The 24,620-nt window shown below is 38.0% G+C and overlaps 1 protein-coding gene across 1 annotated transcript in view; it reads right to left on the bottom strand.

The window, feature by feature from the left end:
• SNRNP200 (small nuclear ribonucleoprotein U5 subunit 200) overlaps positions 1-24,620 on the bottom strand; it is a 39,140-nt gene continuing 14,520 nt past the window's right edge. Inside the window, exons 14-45 of the mRNA XM_031950951.1 lie at positions 23,779-23,949; positions 22,674-22,867; positions 20,232-20,355; positions 19,617-19,766; positions 19,154-19,264; positions 18,441-18,572; positions 18,087-18,275; positions 17,591-17,788; positions 17,015-17,167; positions 16,817-16,897; positions 16,473-16,556; positions 15,744-15,850; positions 15,310-15,428; positions 14,856-15,010; positions 14,061-14,250; positions 13,577-13,750; positions 12,201-12,361; positions 11,516-11,743; positions 10,780-10,971; positions 10,505-10,683; positions 10,056-10,207; positions 9,485-9,593; positions 8,010-8,118; positions 7,384-7,573; positions 5,373-5,537; positions 5,063-5,184; positions 4,598-4,741; positions 4,335-4,511; positions 3,841-4,001; positions 3,637-3,718; positions 561-653; positions 1-412 (exon numbers count right to left, since the gene is read on the bottom strand). Of these exons, the coding sequence (XP_031806811.1) occupies positions 269-412; positions 561-653; positions 3,637-3,718; positions 3,841-4,001; positions 4,335-4,511; positions 4,598-4,741; positions 5,063-5,184; positions 5,373-5,537; positions 7,384-7,573; positions 8,010-8,118; positions 9,485-9,593; positions 10,056-10,207; positions 10,505-10,683; positions 10,780-10,971; positions 11,516-11,743; positions 12,201-12,361; positions 13,577-13,750; positions 14,061-14,250; positions 14,856-15,010; positions 15,310-15,428; positions 15,744-15,850; positions 16,473-16,556; positions 16,817-16,897; positions 17,015-17,167; positions 17,591-17,788; positions 18,087-18,275; positions 18,441-18,572; positions 19,154-19,264; positions 19,617-19,766; positions 20,232-20,355; positions 22,674-22,867; positions 23,779-23,949 (4,740 nt within the window). The 3' untranslated portion in view covers positions 1-268. The remainder of the gene's footprint in view (positions 413-560; positions 654-3,636; positions 3,719-3,840; positions 4,002-4,334; positions 4,512-4,597; positions 4,742-5,062; positions 5,185-5,372; positions 5,538-7,383; positions 7,574-8,009; positions 8,119-9,484; positions 9,594-10,055; positions 10,208-10,504; positions 10,684-10,779; positions 10,972-11,515; positions 11,744-12,200; positions 12,362-13,576; positions 13,751-14,060; positions 14,251-14,855; positions 15,011-15,309; positions 15,429-15,743; positions 15,851-16,472; positions 16,557-16,816; positions 16,898-17,014; positions 17,168-17,590; positions 17,789-18,086; positions 18,276-18,440; positions 18,573-19,153; positions 19,265-19,616; positions 19,767-20,231; positions 20,356-22,673; positions 22,868-23,778; positions 23,950-24,620) is intronic.

The raw sequence follows: 24,620 nt of genomic DNA, 5'->3' as shown, positions 1-24,620 counted from the left end.
GAGTCTTCAAATGATTTTACTAGAATATTCAAAACTCAAAAAAGGCCTACACATTAAAAAATACTGTACAAGTTCTATCTTCAGCATCACCAACAAAAACCAGCAGACAAATCTCTAAGGGGACTTGAACAGAATAAAGGGTGAAAGTGTTGACAGCTAGGCCAACACTGGCATGATTTCCTCCCATACTGGATATCTGAAAATACAGGGTCTCGTGCAACTGTACATTTCAAACTCTGGTTTAACCTTTAAATGAACACCCCGGGATTCAGTCAGAATCACTATCACTTTCTGCTTCCTTCACATCCACACTGAATTTGTATTCCTGGTCACAACCCATGTAGGCATCACTCATAAAGTAGAGAGTGTAATTGTGGGCACCAGTGGCTGGAGCCACAAAATCAAGCTTCACCTAGAGGAGAAGGAAGCAAGAATAAAAATGAGCAGATTTATGATTCAGAGAACCTCCTCTTGTCCCACTCCACCACACCATTCTTCTGCCCCTTTCCCCCAATTATTGCCCCCTTCCCCACCAGGTAAAGCATAAATGATTCACTTACTTTGGCCTTCTGCTGCAGTGTCAACCTTTTGATGGAGATGAGGCTATTGGATTTGGAGTCTCCAATCACTACCCACCAGCCCTCTTCACGTTTCTATAAAAATGAACAAGGTTATTAATAAAAAAAAAAAAAAATTCTGTATCCAATACTTGTTATAATGAAAAGAAATCATCACTTTATACCTACTAACCATAACTAGACAAATTACTTCATGTCTCTTAAATTAAAGTATGTCTATAAAAGGTAGAAAGTACTTGTACTACTCACCTCACAAGACTAAAGGAAAGCTCTTCCACAGCTCTTTAAACTGTTATACAAATGAGTGCTACTGACTATGTTGGAGAGAAGGCAAGAATTTGCCCGAGCTCTCACCAAATTCCCTAGAAACAATTTTCAATCAAGCTTCACAACAAATTCTGAAGCGACAGACCCTCCCACCCCCTAAAAAGGACAGAGTGAAAAAAATTTCCAGCTCAAGATAACTTTTAGAAAGACTGCAGGAATGGTATGTCTCATTTGGATAGGAGAACCCAGCCCAGCCCAGGTGACACCTTGGCAAGCCAGAAGGAACTGAAGCCCTGGCAGCTCTTAACACCAGTGCAGCAGGTGAGTTGATAGCTCCTGAACAACCTCTGAGAAAACACACACACACACACATGAAGATCACACACCAACACAACTTTAACAAATAAGTTGGAATATGAGCAATCCCCATCGCCACTCCAAAAAGCCTTGACCACAGAAAGCTATTTTGGTGACAGGAAGATCAAAACACTAACACAATACCTCAAAGAGAAACATAAATTAATGTCAGGCACAAAAAGTCCTCCTGAAAGAGCGCAAAACATCTTAAAAATTAAACAAGAGGTAGAAGAAAAATTGGGAAAAATGAGAATTCTGCAAAAGAATCAAGAAAAGTTAACATCTTGGTAAAGAAAGCACAAAAAAAATGGAAAAAGATATACAAAAATTCATTGAAGAAAATGACTCCCCCTAAACTACAGAATTGGCCAAATAGAAAAAAACAAAAGAAACTTGGGGAAAATAATTTCTTAAAAATCAGAATAGTCAAATGGAAGCTAATCAAGAGACATTAAGAATCAATCAAACAAAAGCAGAAGAATTAAAAATAAAAAAAAAAAAAGAAATGTGAAATATCTCAATGGAAAAACAGCTGACATGGAAAATAGATCCAGGAGAGAAAATTTAAGAATTATTGGACCACCTGAAGGAAAACTGCCCTGATATTCTAGAACCAGAGGATAAAATAATACTTAAAAGAATACAACAATCACTTCCTGAAAGAGATCCCCCAATAGGGAATATTATAATCTAATTCCAAAACTCTCAGGTCAAGGACACAATATTGCAAGCAGCCAGAAAGAAACAATTCAAATATTGAAAAGTCACAATTAGGATTACACAGGATTTAGCAGTTTCTACATCAAAAGATTAGAGAGCTTGGAATATGAAATTTCAGAAGGCAAAGGAGCTTGGATTACAACCAAAAATCAACTATCCAGAAAAACTGAACATAATCTTTCAGAGAGAAAAAATGGAAATTCAATGAAATAGAGTTCTTTCAAATACTCCTGATAGATCAGAGCTGAACAGGAAATAGGATTTTAAAATATAAGATTCAAGAGAAACATAAAAAGGTAAACAGTAAAGTTTAAACTGTCTGTATCCCTGAATGGGAAGATGATGCTTATTAACACTTAACTATATCTCTTATTAGGACAGTTCGAAAAATTATACATTAAAAAGAAATTTAGGGATAAGAAATAGGACTGTACTAGAAGAATAAAGAGCAACAATGGGGTAAATTATATCAAATAAAGAAGTATGAAAGATCTATTACAGTGGAAGAAAATGAGAGTGGAGTGAACAATGAACTTTACTCTCATTGGATTTGTCTCAAAAAGGGAATAAAATACACACTCATTTGGATACTGAAATCTAAATGAGGGCTATTATGGTCTTCTACTCAAGTTCTACTCTAGTGATTCAAAGGATAAAGATAACTGGATTCTTAAAGGCTAAAAAAATTGACACTGAAGCTGGAAATGACTTCAGACATGGGTCTAACAATGGACTGGGTGTACCAAGTGCTAGTTTAAATAAATTCAAAGATCATTAAGAGTAACATGGTCATCAAGGGAAGAATTATTTTGGCCACAAAAAAAGAGTCTAACAAAGTGTGAAGTGGTTGACAATCCAACATATCTTAATAGCTCCTAAGAATCTTTGTATATTACAGCAAGTATAACATTTATAATGAACCACAAGTCATCAAGGCAGGAAAGTGTGCAATTTTTTTAAAAAATCATTTCCAAACTTTGATCAAAAACAATTAAAATAATTTTTGATGCCTAAAAGAGAGCACTCCAATTTCTAGCACAATGCCTTTCAAAATTTAATTTCTGAATTACACATCCCAATTACATTTTAATTGGGTTCCACTGGTACTCTAGTTGTACAGAAAGGTCCCTCCCAGGGGGCTGAAGGAGAAAAGGGAAGCATCAGTCCTGCCTGCAACATTCACTAAGCAGGGGGATGGCTTCAAGTCCCTCAGTGCCCTTATTGTAATACTAGTCCTACCACACTTTCCCCCACTCAGAATTTGGTCCTAAAACCAGTTCTAGAAATGCAAGTGAAAGAAGAATAAAAGAAAAATTAAACTGCTTCCTCATTTCTCCTCAGAAAAGCCCCAACTATAAAAGACAGAATAATACTGTGGGGTGGGGTTGGCAAAGGCTCCACAGGACTTCTAGCAATATAAATCTGTATTTTAAAAATTTGTCTGGCACTTCTAGTAAGAAAAATTGGTACCTATTTTCTGACTTGCAGTTTTATAGGTTATTGACTTACTCAAAGTCACACAACATGTTAAAATTGAGATCTGAACCCAAACTAACATCCTGGATTCAAGGAGAGCTCTCTAATTTACTATGCAATTTTGCTTTTTACAGGATTATTAGTAAGTCTAAATGTCCTCTTCCTCAGTGATATGTTTGGAAGCTAGTTAGTAAAAAGAGATTTAAATCTGTATGTTAGCAAAATCAGAAAAGCTTACCTGTGGGAAAAGGGGAGCAATGACAGGGCCTGTAACTTCCTCTTCTCTCTCCAGCTGCACCAGCACAACAACTGGCCCACCACTGCAAGAAAGAAAACAAAGCATCCCCACTCATGCAATGGGCTCAGAGCAAACACAAAGCTGCCTCCCATCCACCTGGAACTGTGTATTCCTTCTTGGTGTTTCTGGGGCCTCCCAACTCACCTGCGGATGCTCTCTTTTTCCACTACTTCATAAGACAACTCAATATTGGGATAGCGATTACAAAAGCGGGCTACATCAGCAATCTGATTGTCCGACAGCTGAAGCAATGTGTTGCGTTCTTCATCTTCCATCTCCATAATGTCAAAGACACTCTCCACTCCCTGGAAGGCAACAATGATGGTTCAGAGAGATCCAGGGAAAAGGAGGAAAAATACCAACGAAAAGGAAAAACTTGCTTTAGCAACTCACTAACAGTAACAGGTCTAAATAGAGGAAACACCCCGCATTCCCCCATTAAAAGATGATATGTTACCCTCTTTAAGACCTTAATGTGTGGCACCTTCATTGTCAAATGAGCACCCAGGATTTTCTCAGATTACAGCTGGGTTCCCTCTGCCCCTGGATAAAGCTTAAGCCCCCAAAAGTCGCCTACGATGTCAGGTCTTTCCTCCTCACGTATCTCCCCAATGCTCCCAGTCTCAGAATCAGATTACCTTGTCTGTGCATCGTTTGATGTGGTCAGAGGTGAAGTGTGGCAACTGCTTCAGGTAAGAGTCTTTGGACCACATGGCTTGGGTAACCATCTGAGCCAGTTCCATGGCTGCCAGAGCAGGGCTCAGCCAACCATTGCTAGAGAGGACATCAACACAAGCTTGGATGAGTCTGATTGCCTAAAGATGGAGAAACAAAAGCATATTAAGCACAGACACTACTACTTTACTTCCCTCTATTCCCAAAGGCCCACATCACACAGTACCTTACTCAGGATCTCCTCAGTGTCAGACTGCAATTCAGCACTTAGCTGCATGCGGGATAGATGGGCCTGAAGCAACAGGTTGGTCTTAACATGGGGGTCATTGAACTTAGGGTTGTTCAGCTTATGAGGCACTTTCTGAGCCAACTGGTAAGAGAAAGAAAGAAATACTGTGAGATTTAAGGGTCACTGCTCCAAGCAGCCACATGGAAACATTCAGGGTTACCGGGAACTTGAGGTGCTCAGTCTGAACACCCTCAGAACCATGACTAGCAAAGAATTAGAAATAAAGTATATGCCCATTGATCAGGGAATGGCAAAACAAATTATGGTCTGTGAATGTAATGGAGTATTACTGTGCTATAAAAGATATGATGAATACAGAAAAATATGGAAAAGAATGAACTGATAAAGACTGAAATAAGCAAGGCCAAGAAAACAATAAACATCTCTAGTGTATCTCCTTACCTGCCGTAGCAGGTTGTCCTCATGATGTCGGATGGGAATGTTCTCATACTCTGCTGCATTGGAAATGATCTCAATGAGCCCACGCACCTTGGTCTTAGCATTTAGAGACATACTGAAGAGTTCTGGGGAGAAAAAGGATTAGCAGAATGTCAAGGACGGCTGGAGAAAGGAAGAGAAATGCCCAAAACCATAAAAAGCACAATGACATTTCACAGACTTCATTCTATCTTGGATAGGCCACCCGTGGCCACCCCTTTTTTTCTTAGTTAAGGTTGCACAATGTTCACTCAGATAACTAAGATTCCCTTACCAATAGTGGTATAGTTGATGTAGTAGTAGGCAGCAATCATGCCCAGGTTCAAAGGTGCCACATCCATCTCATCCTCAATACTGATGCACTTGGATTGTTCCAGATCACTTAGTGTCTGCTCTACCAGTTCCGACAAGTGATCTGACAAGTGACGATGGGAGATGCCTAAAGATTCAAGACACCAGTTGAAATCAATTCTGGAGAGATTATGTTGGTCAAAGTTATACTAACATATTCCTAGTGGACCTGTGAATAAGTAAAGCCATTGAAGCAACTGGATTACCCAAAAAAGTGGCAAAGTGTTTGAATCCTTTGAGAAGAAATTGCATTGCTAGGTATTTATACCTCAAGGTTACTGATTCAAAAAAAAAAAAAAAAAAAAAAAGAAAAGAAAAGAAAAAGGCTCCATAAATACCAAAGTACTTATAACTGTTTTTTTTTTCATGGTAGCAAAGAAGTGAAGACAAATCAGAGACTCATCAATTGGAGAATGGCTAAACAAATTATGAAGCATGAATATAATATAGAATATTACTCTGCTAATTAAGAAATGACAACTACAGAGAAGCATAGAATGACTTAAAATGAATGGATGCCAAATGAAGTAGGCAGAGACAGAAAAGCAATAAATGCCATAATTACAACAATGTAAACAGAAAAGAATCATTACCAAACAGTGGAAACTAAATACTATAGGTTAGTTAAGTATTCAGAAATATGAATAAACAGTTCTCAGAAGAACTGAAAATTATTACCAACCACATGAAAGAATGCTCCAAATCACTAATAAGAGAAATGCAAATCAAGACAATCTTGAGATTACACCTCCAAACTGTCAAAGGTGATAAAAGTTGGAAATAATTAAAGAAATTGTGTGAAGACAGGTATACTGGTGCATTGTTGGCAGAACTGTGAATCACTAAAACCATTCTGGAAAGTAATTTGAAAATATGCACATAAAGTGAGGAAAATATTCATACTCTTTGATCAAGAGATTCCACTACTAGGCTTATACAAAAAAGAGGCAATTCTTAAGAAAATCCTCCTATAAATCAAAATATTTACAACAGCACTTTTTATGAAAGCAAGGAATTAGAAACAAAGTATTTGCCCATTGATCAGGGAATGGCAAAACAAATTATGGTCCGTGAATGTAATGGAGTTATTACTGTGCTATAAAAGATATGATGAATCCAGAAAAACATGGAAAAGAACGAACTGATAGAGACTGAAATAAGTAAGGCCAAGAAAACAATAAACATGCCTACAATGTAAATAGAAAGAACAAAAACATACCAAAAAAAAAAAAAAAAAAAAAATCAAAAGTAAAGGTAGCAAAATTTTAAAGAACAAATGTGGCTCAAAGAAATACAGAAAGATACCGCAACATCCTGGTGGAGGTGGGAGGACAAATGTTGATCATTCCACATATTTTCAGATTTTTTTTTAATGTATTCATCAGGTAAACTGATTTTCCTCTTTACTTTTTTGTTTTGTCTTTTAAAAAATGTTTGTTATATAGAATGGCTTTCTGGGATGGAAAACAGAATGGATACTAAGGAAAATTATGGTGAATAAAGAACAAAAGATATGAATAAAAACTTATTTTAAATGATTATTACAAAATTGTAAAGAACAAACATGGCTCCAGACAAGAGGTATAATAAAATGCCCCCTTTCCCTCTTTGCAGAAATTGGTGGGGCAGGGAGAGGGAGAGGAACAGAAAATGATACTACAGGTATAGAATATTGAATGTGATGCCCAATTTCCTCAATTCACAGATCAGTTTTGTTGAATTTCTCATTTTCACTTTTTATATTTTAAATTCCATCATATAAGATTTTTTTTTTTTTTTTGGGGGGGGAGGACAGTTATTGGTGGAAATTTAGGCAATATAAGAACAAAAGATAAATGAATTTTAAAAGATGTATAGAAGTGCTAAGGAGCTAGATGCCCAGAACCAACAATAGAAATGTCAAGGTGAAGAAGGCTTCAAAACAATGAGCTCACCCTGTAGGTTGTAGTAGTTGGGGTTCTGGGTCATGCGTCGGTATAAGAAGGTCCAGGTGAGGTAATCTACTGCATCCTGCTTGTTCTCAATAGTTTTGGTGACAATCTCAGCATTGAAGTGATCATGCATGCAGTGATCCAGATGAGACTCTACTGGCAATGGCTCGTATAGAAATTTCTTAAAGAAGTCCTAAGAGAAAAGGCAAGAGTTGAATGAAAAATAAGAACCCTACTTTAATTATGAGGCACTAATTAAGAGAGACTAGAAGAAGCTCAAGTTTTAAGGAGCAATCACCGACCCCCCAACCATCTCCTTCTTATTGAAGAAGACAGCATCACTCAAAAACACTGAGAAAGAGATGACATGGGACAGAACCAGCCAGAACCAACTAGAGTTAAGAGTCAAAAATTAGAAACACTAAATAGCACCAGGAAACACACAAGATGCAAGAATTCAATTTCTTGCTCTGATTTCATGGAAATGAACTCAAAGGAGTTTAGGAAGTAAGACAACAGCAGAGATACTTAGGACGTGACTGAAGCCATCATCTAGAAAAGAACTAACAAAGTGCCCGGATGCTTTGAGGCCTAAACTCTCCTGAGCTCTTCATATCCCCAGGACTTACTTTTTTGGAGCCCTGACACATGATAACACATCGTCCTTCATCATCCTGCAGAGGTCGATTGGCATGACCCACCATTTGTAGCACATCATAGATGGGGTAATCCACATAACTAACAGTAGAGATGGCAAGAAGGGAAATAAGACAGTGTGTAAACATAGGGATGATGTGAAAATGAATACATCCTGATAACTTAAAACATTCCCATAGTAGGCTAAGTTACAGTTAAAACATTATTTGTGAATTTTATGTTTACAGTTTCTTTTATCTGCATATAATTTATTTTTGTAATTTTCAATTTAAGGATAAAACGTTTAGTATAAACTTCACATTGTCATGGATTAGGGCCCCCAGGGAGTTCAACAAAAGCTGCAAAAAGTAGCCAAGCCAAATCCCAAACTGGCAAAACTCCCTTTAAAGGTCTCCACAAACAGTCTAGACATTTTGGATAGCCATTTCTAAGGAGTCATTAGACACACCATTCTAGCATCTTTTATCCAATGATTCTCTTTTCCATTCTCAACAACCTCAAAACCCTGGAGTAATACCCATCATCCATTTTCTCTACTGTTCTTAGGTCCCTGTAGATCTTTTGAATAAATTTTTAATACTGTATTATTTAGCCCAATTTATATGCAAATGAAAAGGCTGTGTTAAATGTGGGTTTAGCAATCTAACTCCCTATTTCATTCCTTCTAGTAACTATCTTACATCCTGTCCCCTGAAATCTCTCACCTCTCACTTACAAAGCAAGTAAACCAAGCTTCCTCTATTTGACTCAAAAGACAGAAGCTTTATAAAAAGAACTTGTTCATCTCTCAACATCCACAAAAAGTTTTCCTAATCTTTGTCTGTGTCCTCTTTCTCTTGTCTCAAAAAATAAGATATTCTTACAACCTGCTGAAGCTAATCCTTCTTCTACTCATGTTCTTAAATCCTATCCCCTTCTTGACTCCTCTTAAGATCTTTCTTCAGCCTTCATTCTTTTTTCTGTCTTGCACCAATTTGTTAGTTGAACTAAAGAGTTTTCAGTATCTTTTTCCTAGGTCCAGATTAGCCTACAAATGTGTTCTGGTTGTCCCAATACTAAAGGGAAAAAAAATCATTCTCTCATATTTTCTATCCTATTTTTTTCTCTTAAAAAAAAAATCTGTATTATCTCTATAATCCTCTCTCTATCCTCAGCATTTCTTAATCTTGACCATATGCAATAATTCTGCAGTTCCCTAAAGACCAAACCCACAGGTTTGGAACCACTGAATAAGATAACCCATTTTCTAAATCTAATATTTTATGGTTCTATATTTTCCAATTTCCCAAAATGTAAAAGAGAAGTGATATCACTCAAACTTGACTAAAAGAGCTACATTTTTACTTCACTAATTGCTAATTTTGATCTTTATTTATCCAGTTACTGATTCTTTATTCTCTTTGCTTTGCTGGAAGTAAAGTCCAATGTGGAGAAGTGCTGTACTCACGCATGGATCTTGCCATTATAATACTGTGTGTCCATGATGATTACCAGATGGGCAGCCACATTCATGCCCCAGCACAGGCTTCGGGAAGCCACAACCACCTGGATGGCACCTGAGCAGTATAGAAAGTAGAGAGATGAGTCCAAGCATTTCCTTGAGGTAGGATCTGTGGGCTTCCATGTTAGGTTATGACATGTAGGATCTAGAGATACCAAGGCGGACTTGCCACCTCTTATTCTTTGACAAATTGACCACTGCTTCAGTGTGCCTAGCACAACAGAAATTTATTTCAAAGGCAGTCATGCCCTGGTTTGATGGCAAAAAAAGAAAAAGGAAGAAATTTCATAATTTAATAGGGAGACCTGCAATAGATTCCAAAGACAAGGAAAAGGGAAGAGGCTGCTTCCTAAAATAATAAGAACAAATAATAAATACGACAGATGGAGAATCAAGTAAGAAAAACAAATGATAAACCAAAGTCAGCAATAAAATGAAAAGTGAAAAAAGACAAGCTTAAGGAGAGGCTGATAAAGTTCCAAGATGGTTGCTGTGGCGATTTCTGCCTGTTGTGTACCTGAGCTGAAGAGCTGCTCCACCAAGCGTCGCTCTGCAGGACTAAGCCCCTCATGCAGGTAGCCTACACCATTCAGCAGTGTCTCCTTGAGTGTGCTGTCACTCAGCTTCTCCAGATATGGGATTAGATCTTTCTCTGTGCAATGCAAAAACCTGCCCAGAGGAACATTGAGAAAAGAAGTCAAGGATTTCTCAGGCATGAAGCATCATGTTCTTTGCCTCTGGTGGTGGGTCATTATACTAGTTTTGCCCAGCACCATGAAAGGAATGCAAAGTGGACCTACAGCTCTACAAGACCTACCTAGGAACACAAAACTTTCCTGGGAATATGGAATTTTGTAGAACTTGACATCATTGCACCCATTGCAGATGGGAATATAAATCTGGCTCCCCAGCAAAATGGTGGAAATAACCTCTGCCTGCTAGAGCTCTGCTACTCAAGCAACATACCTCTGCCGCTGAATATCTGCTGCACAGGTGGTGAGAATGTCAATGGCAGTCAGGCGAGTCTGTTTACGAGATGGGACAAAAACAATGACGGGCTTCTTGGGAGAATGCTTTGTAATGGCATGGTATACTGGCTTGGCCATAGATAGTAGGCGAGTCTGTGTATGGCTAATGTTGAAGCCCTAAGAACCAAAAGAAAAAGGGAAAAGATGAATGTCATGAAATCAGCTGCTCCCTAGATATGGAAGGGCAGGTATAGGATGATAGGAAGTCCTTACCTGAATATGTAGTTCCAAGGGGACAGGACGTACATTGGGGTGAAAATTAAAAGTGGAAGTGGCACTACAGCCTAACCAATGGGCAACATCCTTAGCATTAGAAAGGGAGGAACTAAGTGCGACAATGCGGATGGGTCGCTCTATCTGGGAAGAGATGTAGCGCATACGAGAGCAGATTACTTCAAGTACAGGCTGTAAGAGAAATAAGGAAATGAATTTAGAAAAAAGGCAATATGTTACCTTAGTTAATCCTCTAAAAATACAATATTTCATTTCCAAAAGCTTCAAGTCCATCTATAATGGGGAAAAAAAAGCAATGGACCCAAAAGTTGCAAAATCTTAGATTTCAGTCTTGACTCCATCATTACTAGCTTATGTAATCTAAAGCAAATTATAACCCAAGTCCCAATTTTTCATTTGCAAATAAAAAATCTATCAATACCTAAATGCTACAATTACTATTAATCAAAACTAAGGGTCTTATTTTTTCTACCACCCAAAGCAGCCATTCTTCACAAGGAAAATGTTCCAGGTCATTTTCCATAATCTCTACAAAAAGCATTTAGAACTTCTCTCCACTGAATTTTTAAGAAAGTAAATGAGAGATAACATTTTCCTAAGTGAGAGTTATCAGATGAAGAAAGCTGTTGCCATCCCTGTGTTGGCATCCCCAAACCACAAAGTCCTAGTGAGACGTACCAGCCTCTCATTTTTTATTAACAGACTATATACATACCCCATTCTCACCCCCAATGAGGTGGACCTCATCCACCACAAAGAGGTTGACATTCTGGACATTTTTGCGCTGCTTCCAACGGCGGGAGAGGATGTCCCACTTTTCAGGAGTGCTGATAATAATATTGCCTTTGCCCAAAAGCTTCAAGTCTGTGCTGGTCTCTCCTGTCAGCAGTACTACCTTCTTGTTGAGTCTCTCCTGGAATTTCTCATACCAATCCATATACACCTGGGAAAGGGAAGAGCAGAAGAAATAAGACATCACTTCAATTTTTCTGAGAGAAAGTTCAGAAGACAGGGCACAAGACTATCTTTTTAGATACAGGTGTCTAAGTATTATTTATAAACATTCCTTGATTCACTAAAGAATCCCTTTCTCCCAGTGTACAAATGAAGAAAATGAAACATAAAAGGGAAAACTATCAGCTGAAAGTTTTAGAAGAAAGGGAACCTTTATGTGGATTAATAAGGGAAAAACCTCAGAGTAATAGAATGATTGGATTTGGAGTCTGAGGACCTGGTTTCAAACCCAACACTGATACTTATTAATCCTACTACCATGATTCAATCACCTTTGAGCATCTATTTAAAATGAAGCTCAGAGGCTAATCTTCAAGGTCCTTTTCTAATCCTATGAATAGTTTCTGGGGAAGGCATGACCAGAGAAAGGCTAGCAGTATTTTTACCTGTTCTGCTAGAGCCTCCATGGGGGTGATATAGACACAGCGACCTTCAGAGTTCTGCAACAGCATCCTTAAAATGGCAAATTCAGCACAGATGGTCTTCCCGCTGCCCGTGGGGGCCCCCACAAATACGTTGTCATCGCTGTTGTACACAGTATTAAATACTACAAGCCAAAAGAATGGTAGTGTCAAGGCCAAAGAGGAGAAGAGAGGATTAGGCAGACTACTGGCCATAAAAGTTGTACAAAAACATGCTCTTGTAAGACAAGTAGTAGCTTTATCATCACTGGTATTATAGCAATTATTTCATTCATTCAACAAGTTACTAACTACACAACTAACAACTACACAAAATCAGTAAGATTAACTTGTCAATAGAAATTTCAATGTCAGGTGGTAATGGTATACTAAACTGAAAATCATCTACCTATTTTGTTCTCCAACTCTGTCCCTTTCTAGGAAAATAGGGAATAGAATGCATACAGTACTAGACTCAGGAAGACATGGATTTCAATTATGCCTTAGGAACCGCTATGTTACAGTGGGCAAGTCACATGCTTTTCGGTGCCTCAATTTCCTCTTCTGTAAACTAAGAGCAACAATAATAACAATTTCTTCATAGGGTTGATTATCAACTGAGAAAACATGTAAAATGCTTTGCAAATCTTAAAAGAGCTATTATTTTTGTTGATATTAACAAAAAAGAGAAGATAATTCAAGTTAGGAACACAATGAATGGGAATGAGAAATAGCTCATGATCAAAGGAGAGTTTCTGCCATTTTAACAATAAATGACAAAGCAAATTAAAAAAAAATAAACAAACCCATTTTCTATACTGTTTTTCTGACCCTGTCGTTAGCCCAAAGATCACTGACTAAAAGATAATTTCTTAAAGCCACATACCTCGCTCTGGTCAATAGAAATATTTCTAAGTTTCCGGGTCATTTATAATAGTTGTAGGGACCAGTGGAAAGGGACGTAAGAAACCTTCAGTGACCCTAAAGGATAAACTACTTAGGTATCCTGGGCTTGTGGTTAAGCACTAACTTTGATGTATATTATATATGTCTTTAGCATTAGTTATGAGAACCAAAGAAATAACAAAGTATGTGAAAAAAAGTTGGATCCACTGTAATAAATCCAAGAAAGCAGCAAAAGTTTGAGGGCTCTGCCAGTTACTGAGATGGCAAAACTTTTGAAACTCTAAATTTTGATGATGGGTTTAAGTGCTGCCATGAAAGAAAATTTACTAGATCTTTCCAATAGCTAGCTTTCCTAAATAGCAAGTCTTGACTTATTTTTGTCATGGATAGGTTTATTTCAGAATTAATCTCAAGACAGAATTCAAATGGGGAGGCACAGACTGGTAATTTGATACCTTGAGTTTGGATGGGATTGAAGAATGGGAATTTGTCCTGGTAGAGACTTTCAAAGGCACTGTTTCTCAGAGCAGACACAGGCAATGGCTGTAAGTCTAGAAGTTCTGTGGGAGGTGGGTACTTCTCAGGTAAGATTAAGTGACGGAAGGAGACAGGCAACTGGGTTTCACAAGCTGCCATGTAAGAAATCAAGAGTTAGAATTCATATCAATCTCTAATACATACATATTCTTTCAAAGCCAGCAGTTAGCAGAAGGAACTCCAGCTCTGTAGTTCTATTTCTGTAGTATCACAATATATAATACCATACCCTTCCCAGAACAGTTCTAACTCAGTTTGAGTGAGTGAGAGTGAGTGAGTGAGAGAGTGAGAGAGAGAGAGAGAGAGAGAGAGAGAGAGAGAGAGAGAGAAAGGAGGATACTGTGAAATCAGTAGTCATAAGGGAAGATATTTTTATTGAAGGAACTGGTTTTCAGTACTCACATAGCCAGCGGTCTGATACCACACGAATAAAGTACTGTGGAGGAAGTGGCTCAAACACAGGAACAAAGAATGTAATGAGATGCTCATCCTGTGCATACTTGGCCTTGAGCAGGAAATACTCATGGTGTAGAATCACTTCACTGTCAACATCTTCTACTAAAATCCAGAATGCCTCAGATGAACCATGAACCTTCCAATAAAGGGGCACAGGGTCAGCAGAAAGGAATGCTTTCCCATCTAGTCATTACTCTACTAAATTGCAATCTACCTTTAAATTGTGCTCCTCGAGAGCAAACACGGCCTAGATCCTTTGTATTCCCATTGCTTAATATAGTATCTAGCACACAGCACTTAATAAATCCTTGGTGACAAGACCTATAACTTCATCATATGCCCTGCCACTGTTTGTATATACACTCACAAACATCCATACCTTTTTCTGGCTTCTTGCGCCAAGTACACTAATCAAATTAATAGTAACACTATTATTAGAAAGAGCATGGCAACTGACAGCCTATGGCTCTATTTATAAACTTTGTGATTCTCCAGCTCAAATTCTGGTCCATACCTCTCTCCTCCAATAGAACATAAACTCTAACTATAAGGGCAGGTACTGACTCACTCTTGTATTTATAGAAGGCATCTCAAAAATCCTAGTGCAATTCTAAGCTTTTTGTAACTGCACAAGGACTTTTGGGACACTATTTCTAGAGCCTAGAAAAGTAACTGGCACATAAGTACTTAACCTAACTTATTCATTCCATCTGAGAATTTTTATTCAAAGTAAAACCTCACCTTTTCATCCCACTGGAAATCAGGAGTTATGGTCAGCTCTACTTTCAAGGTAGAACGAGTGATGGGCTGCAAATGAACTGAGAGTTCCAATTTGGGGAAGAGATGGACATACTTGTGGATGGTTTTCCCCATCTTGGGCATGCGGATAAGCTCACCTATGTAAATAAGAGGAAGTTCAATGGTCGAAGGCCTAGCCAATCTAATATAGTATATAAGTAATACTCTAGATTATCTGTAGTTTATGTGTTGATTGGCAGTTTTTTTGATCACAATACAAATTTGCATTTCAATCACTTAAAAGATCAAAGACAAAGTAAGAAGTAGATTAACATGTAGGTGAGAGTATAGGATGGGCTTAAATATAAAAATAAATTTAAAAAATAAAAAAAATTTAGTTTCCATTTCAACTCATACTTCTTGCCAATGTGGCAAAAAAGACCAGAGTTCCACAAACCTATCTCATTGTGATTCAGGTCATACAGTCGCTCAAAAGGGAAGTTTTTCTTCTCAATCTTCTTCACCACTTCCTCAGGGAGCTTCCGGAACTGGCGCAGGGGGCACATAGACTGCCACCTATCCAGGAAGGAGATGAAAGTCACTGGGTCATATTCCCAAAAGAGAAGGAGAGATTATAAAAGATACACCGAAACAACAACAAAAAAATCTAAGCAGTACCAAATACACTTGTTATCCAACAGTCAATCCTAATTCCACAAACTCCAATGAGCCCAGGGAAGCCAAACATGGTATAAACTGTGTTGCTTCATATCCATTCTAACCAACAGATATCATATTCATAGATTAAAATCATAGCTGGTATCCTCAGACTCTTTACTGTAACCCATGATGATTAATTTTCCAGCCCCCCCCCCCCCCCCAACTCCTTACATGCGTTTGTCAATCATCTTGCACAGATTCAGAGTCTTGTCCGTCAGCTGGGCCCAACCTCGATTTAAGACGATTTCAAAGATGGCACGCATTAACCTACCAGCCGACTAGGAAAAGAAAATCAGTTAATTTTCATTAGTGCCAGATCTAATTGGTTAGCTGACAGAGTAGATGAGGTCATCCTCTGATCAAACTACCCTTATATGCTCATTATATGAATGAACCTCACTTCCCTTCTCTTCCTGTGTTATATAACACAGCTCTCATTCCTTTCCCTTTTCCATGCTTACTGATACTGAAAAGGACAGCTTTCAGTAACAGATGATCCAAAATACCTTAAGTAGAGTAATTTAGATTCACTGCTCAATATAACAAAAGCTGTCTCTTACCAGTAGCCTGAAGCTAATGAATGACTTTAATAGACAGGAAGAATGAAACTGGAGAGGCTTTCAATCATCCTTTGATTATTAACAAATACTACAACATTAGCAAAAGAAGGAACTGCTCTTGACTCATGAGGCAGAGCTATATGACTACCTTCCCAACTTTCCCCACCACTACCAGCCCCTCCAGCAACCTCACCCTTTCATGAATTTTAGAGTTAAAAAAGCATCATGGCAACAATGAACTATACCAGGAAGTTCTGATAACCCCCACAACACAAGAAATCAGGAAATTAGAAATTGTTGAAGTCTATTTGTAATTGCCAAACTGCAACTTTGAACCTACCTGTGTAACATATACCATGTCTGCCATTAGTGCAAACCCCTCCAGTTTAAGTTGTGAAATAAAGGCCTGGAGAAGCACATTGATCTGTAAAAGGGAAAAGTAGGGGAAAGCAATACAATTCAAACATTTCATGAACAATATCAAGTGAATTACATTCCTATTCTGGAAATCCCTCCTAAAATTAAACAGTATTTACTTTGTACAACAGGGACAGGTATTTTAGGTTAGAAGTCAGATTAACCAAAACAGTTAACTTAGGCCTTAACACCTCTTTTGGGATTATAAAAACCTTATGATCCTCATCCCTTGGGCATATGTCCTAGTTTAAGTGGTAAGAGGCTTACCTTTGCACTGGGTTCCTCAATGCTCTCTTTCACAGGAATAGGAACCCTCTCTAGTAATTTCTGAAGCTCTAGCTTCTCTTCCTGTCATAGGCCAGAAAATGAATTAGAAAGAATGTTGAAAGAAAATAATCTTTCAGGTTTCAGGTGCCCCAATGCACAGACTATCAAATCCTAATCCAAATCCTTTTGGAGACTCACCTCTCTCACTGTGATGTTTTTGAATTCTGAAGAGAGTGAAAACACTCTAAAGAGTTCAATTTCACTCAAAGTTGGTTTCAACAGTTGATTATAGGTCTGCACTGTGTCATTGGTGATATAATAGTGACTGGCAATTCGGCCAAGCTCTGTCACCTTTAGGAAAGAAAGTTCAATTTAACGTTGGCAAAAAATTCAAAATTCAAACCCCTTTTTGTGACAGGTTCATTTCAGAGAGGGGCCACAGGCACAGTAAATTCAGCAGTGTACCTGAGCTAGCTCAATGAAGTAGGCACATTTCTAGTGCTTAGAGTGAAAAGATAGACAAGCTCTCTATATCAACTCAATTACATAAAAATAAAGATTTTCAGGAGTCATTACAATGAGATTAGGACATTCTGAGTTCAATGAATCAACTACTTTACTGAAATACTCTTTTGTACTTTACCATACTTTCTATATTTTTGTGTGGGAATTGGATATAACCGAAGTTAAAAATCTGTGTTGAATAAAGTAAAATTTCCTTAGGTCTGGGATCTCTCCCCCCAAGACATGAGGCCTAAGAACCATCCTACTCACTTGAAAGTTGCCAGTCTTCTTATCATATTTGACCAAATTGTTTTTGTCCAGCATAAGAGCTGCCGTGTGTACTAAATCTAGCCGGCGCTGATCCAGCAGGGGATCCCCCTTAAGGTCATCATGAGAAATGCCATAGAGGGTTGGGGAACGGAGCATTCGGATGTATAAATAGGCATAACCTAGCCAATTTACTGCATCCTGCAAAGAGAAGAGCAATGGTTTTAGGAAGAGGAGGAGCTGTTGATTAACAAGATAACCTGCAAGATCTTGGTAATACAGAGAACTGGTATCCTCAAAACCTTCTAAGTGAGCACGTATTAAAAAAAAAAAAAGAAAAAGAAAAAAGAAACAGGTGTTAAGGAGAAGGTATTACTGGATGCTGAGTGATCAGTAGCATCAAGATTAAAAGTACTAGCTTACTTATTCTTCTCAATACTTTGGCTTCAAGGTAGAGATGAGAAAGTGGAAACTAGTGGGCAGAGCAATTCCTACCTACCTTTGCATTCTGGACATTCCCCAGGACAATCTCAGCATTGAGCATGTCAGGCAGTTTTGATACCATCTGGCTCTCAATAGGTAGCTGCTGATTGAGTAGGGACAAATAGTACTGCAGCTCCCCATGAGATGTAATGAGGATGCCTTCCCCTTTTGTGTCATACTGTGGTCTTCCAGCACGACCAAGCATCTAGACCAATTAGAAAGAAAAAATCCAAGTTGAGGGTAGCAAGAAAGCTTCTTTCTTTGGCTTAGGGGTTTCAAACTTTGGGCTTTTTTCTTTCCTGTCATCCTCTTAATACCTTTGCATAAAGTATTTATTTCCAACATAATTACTAAGTTAAAGGTCCAGTACCTGCAGAATGTCCAATGCTCCCAATTCTGTCCAGCGCCCCTTTTCTGGGCTATACACCTGTGTGCCTTTAATGATGACTGTATGTGCAGGGAGATTTACACCCCAAGCCAGAGTTGCTGTAGAGACAAGAACCTACAGGGGGCAAGACAAGGTTTTAAAAATAATCAAAAGCTATTCTGTTAGTGACAAGCAGCAACATTAAATAGCAAGTAGCTCATGACTTCTCTAGATATCTGGGAACTGGCTCTAGGAAAAGGATGATCACATCAAGTTTCATATTGGGGTCACATTTACACGGTGCTTTAAGGTTTACAAAGCCCTTTCTTCACAATATCCCTATGAAATAATTATCATTTTAGTGAGGAAAAAGAAGTCCAAAAAAGTTAAGCAACTTGCCTACAATTCCACAACTATTAGTGGTAGAATAGAGTTTTACATTACATAGAGCAGGCCAGGTTTCAGCAGCTGCCTGGACAATGCTAGGGAAACTATAGAAGAAACACCTTTCTGGCATCTCACATACCCTACAATGTCCAGGTAATAAATGGCTTCTGGAACTAGAGCAAATCAAGGTCTTAAGTTAAAATGAAATTGTGAGATACTTAAAAAAAAAAAATGACTCTACCCTTTTCCCCTGCAAATAGGATAGGGTCTTGCAATGTAACTGCCTTGGTTACCAATGAGATATGTATGTCAGTCATACTTTCCCTCACCTGAATGTGTTTGTCAGCAAAAAGATCTTCCACAAGTGTTCGGTCAACTCTGGTCATACCAGCATGATGAATGGCAAAGCCGTAAGGTAAGAGATCCTTCAATTCTAAATTCTGTCGCACAAAAAAGACATTTAATAGGTTTGTTCCACCTTCCTGACTTGGTAATTTGAAATCATAACCCTTCCATGTCACCAAAATGTCTTTGCAACCTCCAAATGCACATACTACACATAGACAGAGGCAAAGTTTTCTACTGAGTCTTCATGATCCAATCAACACAGTAACTCCACAATTGAAAAGAACAATCCTTGGAGCAAGATCCCCAGCAGAAGTGAGGCAGGATCACCACTTCAACAAGTTTTTAGGGCACGATATGGAACAGCTTATGACTTTGCTGTCTGCAGTCAGACTCTGAGTTAGCAGCTTACAAGTCCCAAGTAGAACCTGGTCTTTCCCTTCTCACCTTGCACTGCTCAGCTTCTGTCCGAAGGACCTCAGTGGAAGCAGAGCCCTCTCGAAGGAATAGGCCCAGTGTATCCTTCTCTAGACACATATCCCGGATGGCCCTGGCTGTCTTTCCTGTCTCCTTTCGAGAATGGACAAATACTAGCACCTGCAAGAAAATTACATAATTATCATCATCAAGAGATTCAGCACCAAGAGCCACCTTTATCACCTCTAGAAAACTGAGAAACACAGTAAGCACAGAATATCCAAAACTAAAAGATCAAGAAGTTAAGGTTTTCTGAGAAGGATTAGCTAAGGAAAGGCAATGTTATTTTGTCTTCTGAGAACAATAAGTAATTATCTGATATCTGATTTTGAATTCAGGTCTTTTTGACCTGCAGGCTTAGCATTTTATCTACTAAATCTTAGTTGCTTTTCACTATCCTAGTAGCTTCCCAGATGATTGAATGAATGAATGAGTTGTCCCTAGAATGTGGCAAGGTCAGAAATCTAGGACTTAAGAAGATTAAAAGCATCTCAATCCTCTACAACTATTAACAGATATGCAGTAAACCCAAAGGACTTAAGATGCCTAAGACACTGGAAATCAAATGAGGAACATAAAACTGACCTGGTTTTTCCCAGCATGTTCCATAATCTTCTCATAAACTATCTCATTCATAATCTGGAAACGTTTAATTGCCTTTTTCTCTGTGATGCCCACATATGTCTGTTCAAGAGGCACTGGCCGGAAGCTTAAAAAACAATAGTGCAAATAGTTTCTCAGAAAAAGGACTCACCTCAAATATATAAACTTGACAAAGTTGTCTATAAGACTGAGTCATTCCCTAATTGATAAATGGTCAAAGAATACAAATAGGTTGTTTTTAAATGAAGAAATCAAAACTATAGTCATATAAAAATATACTGAATATACTAAAAATATACATTGATTAGAGAAAGACAAATTAAAACAACTTTGAGATATTTTCTCACACCTATAGAGAAAATTGGCTATAGAAGGAGAAAATGACAAATGTTGAAGGGGATTTTGAAAATTTTGATCACTGACACACTGTTGATGGAACCGTGAAGTGATCCAACCATTTTGGAAAGTAATCTGGAATCATGATCCAAGAGTTAGAAAACTCTAGATCAGGGGTCCTCAAACTACAAAACTACAGCTGCTACCAGATGCGGCAACTGAGGATGATTATCTCCCTCACCCAGGGCTATGAAGTTTCTTTACTTAAAGGCCCACAAAACAAAGTTTTTGTTTTTACTCTAGTCCAGCCCTCCAACAGTCTGAGGGACAGTGAACTGGGCCCCTATTTAAAAAGTTTGAGGACCCCTGCTCTAGAAACCCTTTAATTCACCAATACCATTAATTAGGTCTGTTTTACAAGATCAGGGAGAAAGGAAAAGTACCTGTATGTTTTAAATTATTTATAGCAACTCTCTGTAGTGGCAAAGAACTGGAAATTGAGAAGATGCCTGGCAATTGGGGAATAGCTACACAAGTTGTGGTATATAATCATGATAGAATATTATTATTCTAAGAAATGATGAATTGGTTGATTTTAGAAAAATATGAAAAGACTTGCATAAAATGAGTAAAATGAACAGAACCAAGAGAATGTTTTATACAGTAAAAGCAATATTATTCAAAGAACAACCCGTGAGCATTATACTCAAATCAACTACAAAGTATTCATGAAGAAAGATGTTAGCTACCTCCGGAGAAAGAAAGAATTCATAAGCAGAAGTATGCATAGTATGGTTTTACACATATACATATACACAAACACATCTGTTGACAGGAAAAGATAATGATGAATGTTGGAGGGCATGTAGGAAAATGGACACTAATGCATTGGTTAGAACTGTGAAATGATAAAATCATTTTGGAGAAAAATTTGGAACTGCTCAAAGAACTATAAAACTGTGCATACTATATTTAACCTATATTGGATTGCTTGCTCTCTTGGAGAGAAGGGATTAAGGAGAGGAAGATAAATCTGGAAATCTGTATACTCTTCAGCCCAGCAGTGTCTTTATTGGGTCTGTGTCCTAGAGATCATAAAAGAGGGAAAAGGACCCAAATGTGCAAAAATGTTTGTAGTAGCCTTTTTAGTGGAGACAAGGAACTGAAAATTGAGTGGATGCCCATGAGTTGGAGAATGGCTGAGTAAGTTATGGTATATTACTGTTCTATAAAAAATGATCAGGATGATTTCAGAGAGACCTGGAGAGATTTACAGAAACTGATGCTGAGCAAAGCGAGCAGAACCAAGAGAAAATTATACACAGCAACACAATTATGTGATAATTAACTGTGATGGACTCGGCTTTTTTTAAAAAATAAGGTGGTTCAAGGCAATTCCAATAGACTTATGATGGAAAGTACCATCCACATCAAGAATGAGAACTAAGAGACTGAATGTGAATCAAAGCATAGTATTTTCACCTTTTTTGTTATTGTTTTGTTCCCCTTCCCCGCCCCCCCCAAGCTGATTTTTTTTTGGGGGGGGAGGGGGGGTGCAGCATGACATGAAATATATCTAGAAGAATTGCACACATTAATCTATATTGAATTGCTTACTGTCTTGGAAAAGGAGAAGGGGGAAAGAGAAAGGAAAAAATTTGGAATACAAGGTTTTGCAAAGGTGAATGTTGAAAACTATCTTTGCATGTTTTTGAAAAGATAAAATATCTTAAAAACCCCCCAACACATCTGTGTCAGATTTTGGCCTTCTCTAGTGTGTAGTGGAAATGGAAGGAGGGGAAACAGGAACCTAAAATGTAACAAAAAGCAATACTGATACAAGTATTTTTTTTTTTGTGCTGTTTGGAGGAGTGGAAAAAGGGAAAAGTAAATTTCTTTTCCCTCATTCTTAGAAAACAAATTTAAACTCTACTTCCCAAAATGGGTTCAGGTTTTACTTCACAACTCCCCTCCCAAATTTCTCCTTCTAGATACAATCCAAGAGATCTCCAATCCAAACACTGATTATAGAGAATATGGTAGAGGGGAAAATCTCTAATAGCTTCAAGGTCTTCTCCCATCCGATACCTGTTGTCAAAGTAAAAAAGGCCCTTGGCAGGATCTACACGAAGGAAAGTAGCAACATCCTCATAATTTGGGAGGGTGGCACTGAGCCCAATGAGCCGAACACGTTCTTGGGTCATCTCAATGTTTCGAATAGCCCTAGCTACCAAAGCTTCTAGGACAGGACCTCTGTCATCATGAAGAAGATGGATTTCATCCTGGAGATGAGATGCAAATGAAAGTTAACCTCATTACAAGAGAAATAATCCCTTGGACTCAATTTTCCCCCCTTTAACAATCATGTTATACCTACCAAAAAATTGTTTATAATGCCTACATTATGGAGAAAGGGAGTATCTTAAGTCAATTTCCCACTAAAGGGCAGAAGGAATCAATCATTATGTAATATCACAGGGAATTCTGCACTTTGATCTTGAGGAAAAACGTATATAGTACACAGTACAATGTCTTGCACAAAATCTGTACTTCACATACATTTGCTGAATCAAAGAGAACAAAAGCTAGAAGGGGCATGGATGAAGCTACCACTTGAAAACTTCCCAACAGGAGAAATAATATCTTGCCAACAGATTTCTTAATTTAATTAAAAAAAATAAATTTCTTAACTGGAGATATGGTGTCATGCAATGGTTTTTTTTGTTTCTTCAAATGTTTTCCCCTTCTAGAGTTAGCATTTCCAAAGATAAACATGCTGACTCATCAAAAGCAAAAGGTTTTTCCAGAACAATTCCCTCAGTTTTCTAAGAATGAAACACTTCTGAAGGGAATGGCTTTCTCTATTCTGGAGCTCTCCAAGAAAAGGCCGAATGGTCCCTTGTCAAGAGAAGCTTAAGAGATTCTGGTTCAAGAAGGACTAGCCAGAGTGGTCCCTTCCAACTAGACACCTCATTTTGAATTATTTTCCTGATTCTCTGTCATTTCCTGAACTTGAATATCTATAAAGCTATTTTTAGCTCAAGATTTTCCCTCAGCCTCAGTAGCACTAAATACAAGCATAAACCATCTCAGCTAAATATTAGTCTCAATTTATTTTCTCTGAATAAAGACTGCTTCCTGTTCCTTTAAAATTAATAAAAGTAGGCAGATCCAGAAGGGGCTCTCCACTCACCAGGATGATGAGGCGTACTAGCTGGGTGTAGGTACGCTCCCCACCCTTCCGGGTAATGATGTCCCACTTCTCAGGGGTGCAGACAATGATCTGGGTGGCATTAATTTCTTCTTTGCACAGTTGGTGATCACCTGTCAGCTCAGCCACATTAATACCGTATGTTGCAAGGCGCTAAAGAAATAAGAATCAAGAGGAATCTCAGACAGCAAAGTTAAGAGACAATTTATCTTATATGCTTTACGATCCAGAGCAAATCTTGTTTCAGGACAAAGGTAGCACATTTAATCTATCCACTGACTAAGTTGTCAGTTAAAGCAGATTCCCTCTAACTTTATGGCCCAAGCCTGTATAAGGTTCTCCTGACATGGAAATTGCCTCCGCCAATGATGAATAATTCAAGGTTAAGTGAGCTGTCCATAGTCACAAAGCTAGCAAAGGATATGAACTACATTTTTCTGACCCTATCCATATTCTCATACTGTTAAATCTATGTCTATATATGGCAAATTAAAAGTTAGGATAGGACATCTCTGGAAACACTATATATTTCAATCAAAAAGAGGAAAAAGAAATCGAAAACTTATAAAATAGCTTAGATGACAGATATGAGCTTTTAATAAATACTGTTTTGACAATATTAAATTAATTAATAAAAAAAAAGGACTAAGAATGAGAAGGTGGGGAAAACCTTGGCAAAAGACACAAAGTAAACTTTGTTTACACACAAAGCAACTTTCATTGTTGATATACAAAAATTTCCATGCAAAGATCCCTATCACAGGACACCAAACTTTTGATGCCTTTCTAAGAGCCACAAACATTCTAAGAATCTAAGTGTTCAA

This window comes from Sarcophilus harrisii, chromosome 2, assembly GCF_902635505.1.
Source record: "Sarcophilus harrisii chromosome 2, mSarHar1.11, whole genome shotgun sequence".
Taxonomy (NCBI): Eukaryota; Metazoa; Chordata; class Mammalia; order Dasyuromorphia; family Dasyuridae; genus Sarcophilus; species Sarcophilus harrisii.
Note: the sequence above shows the minus strand (reverse complement) of the source record. Positions and strands in the feature narration are given on the sequence as shown.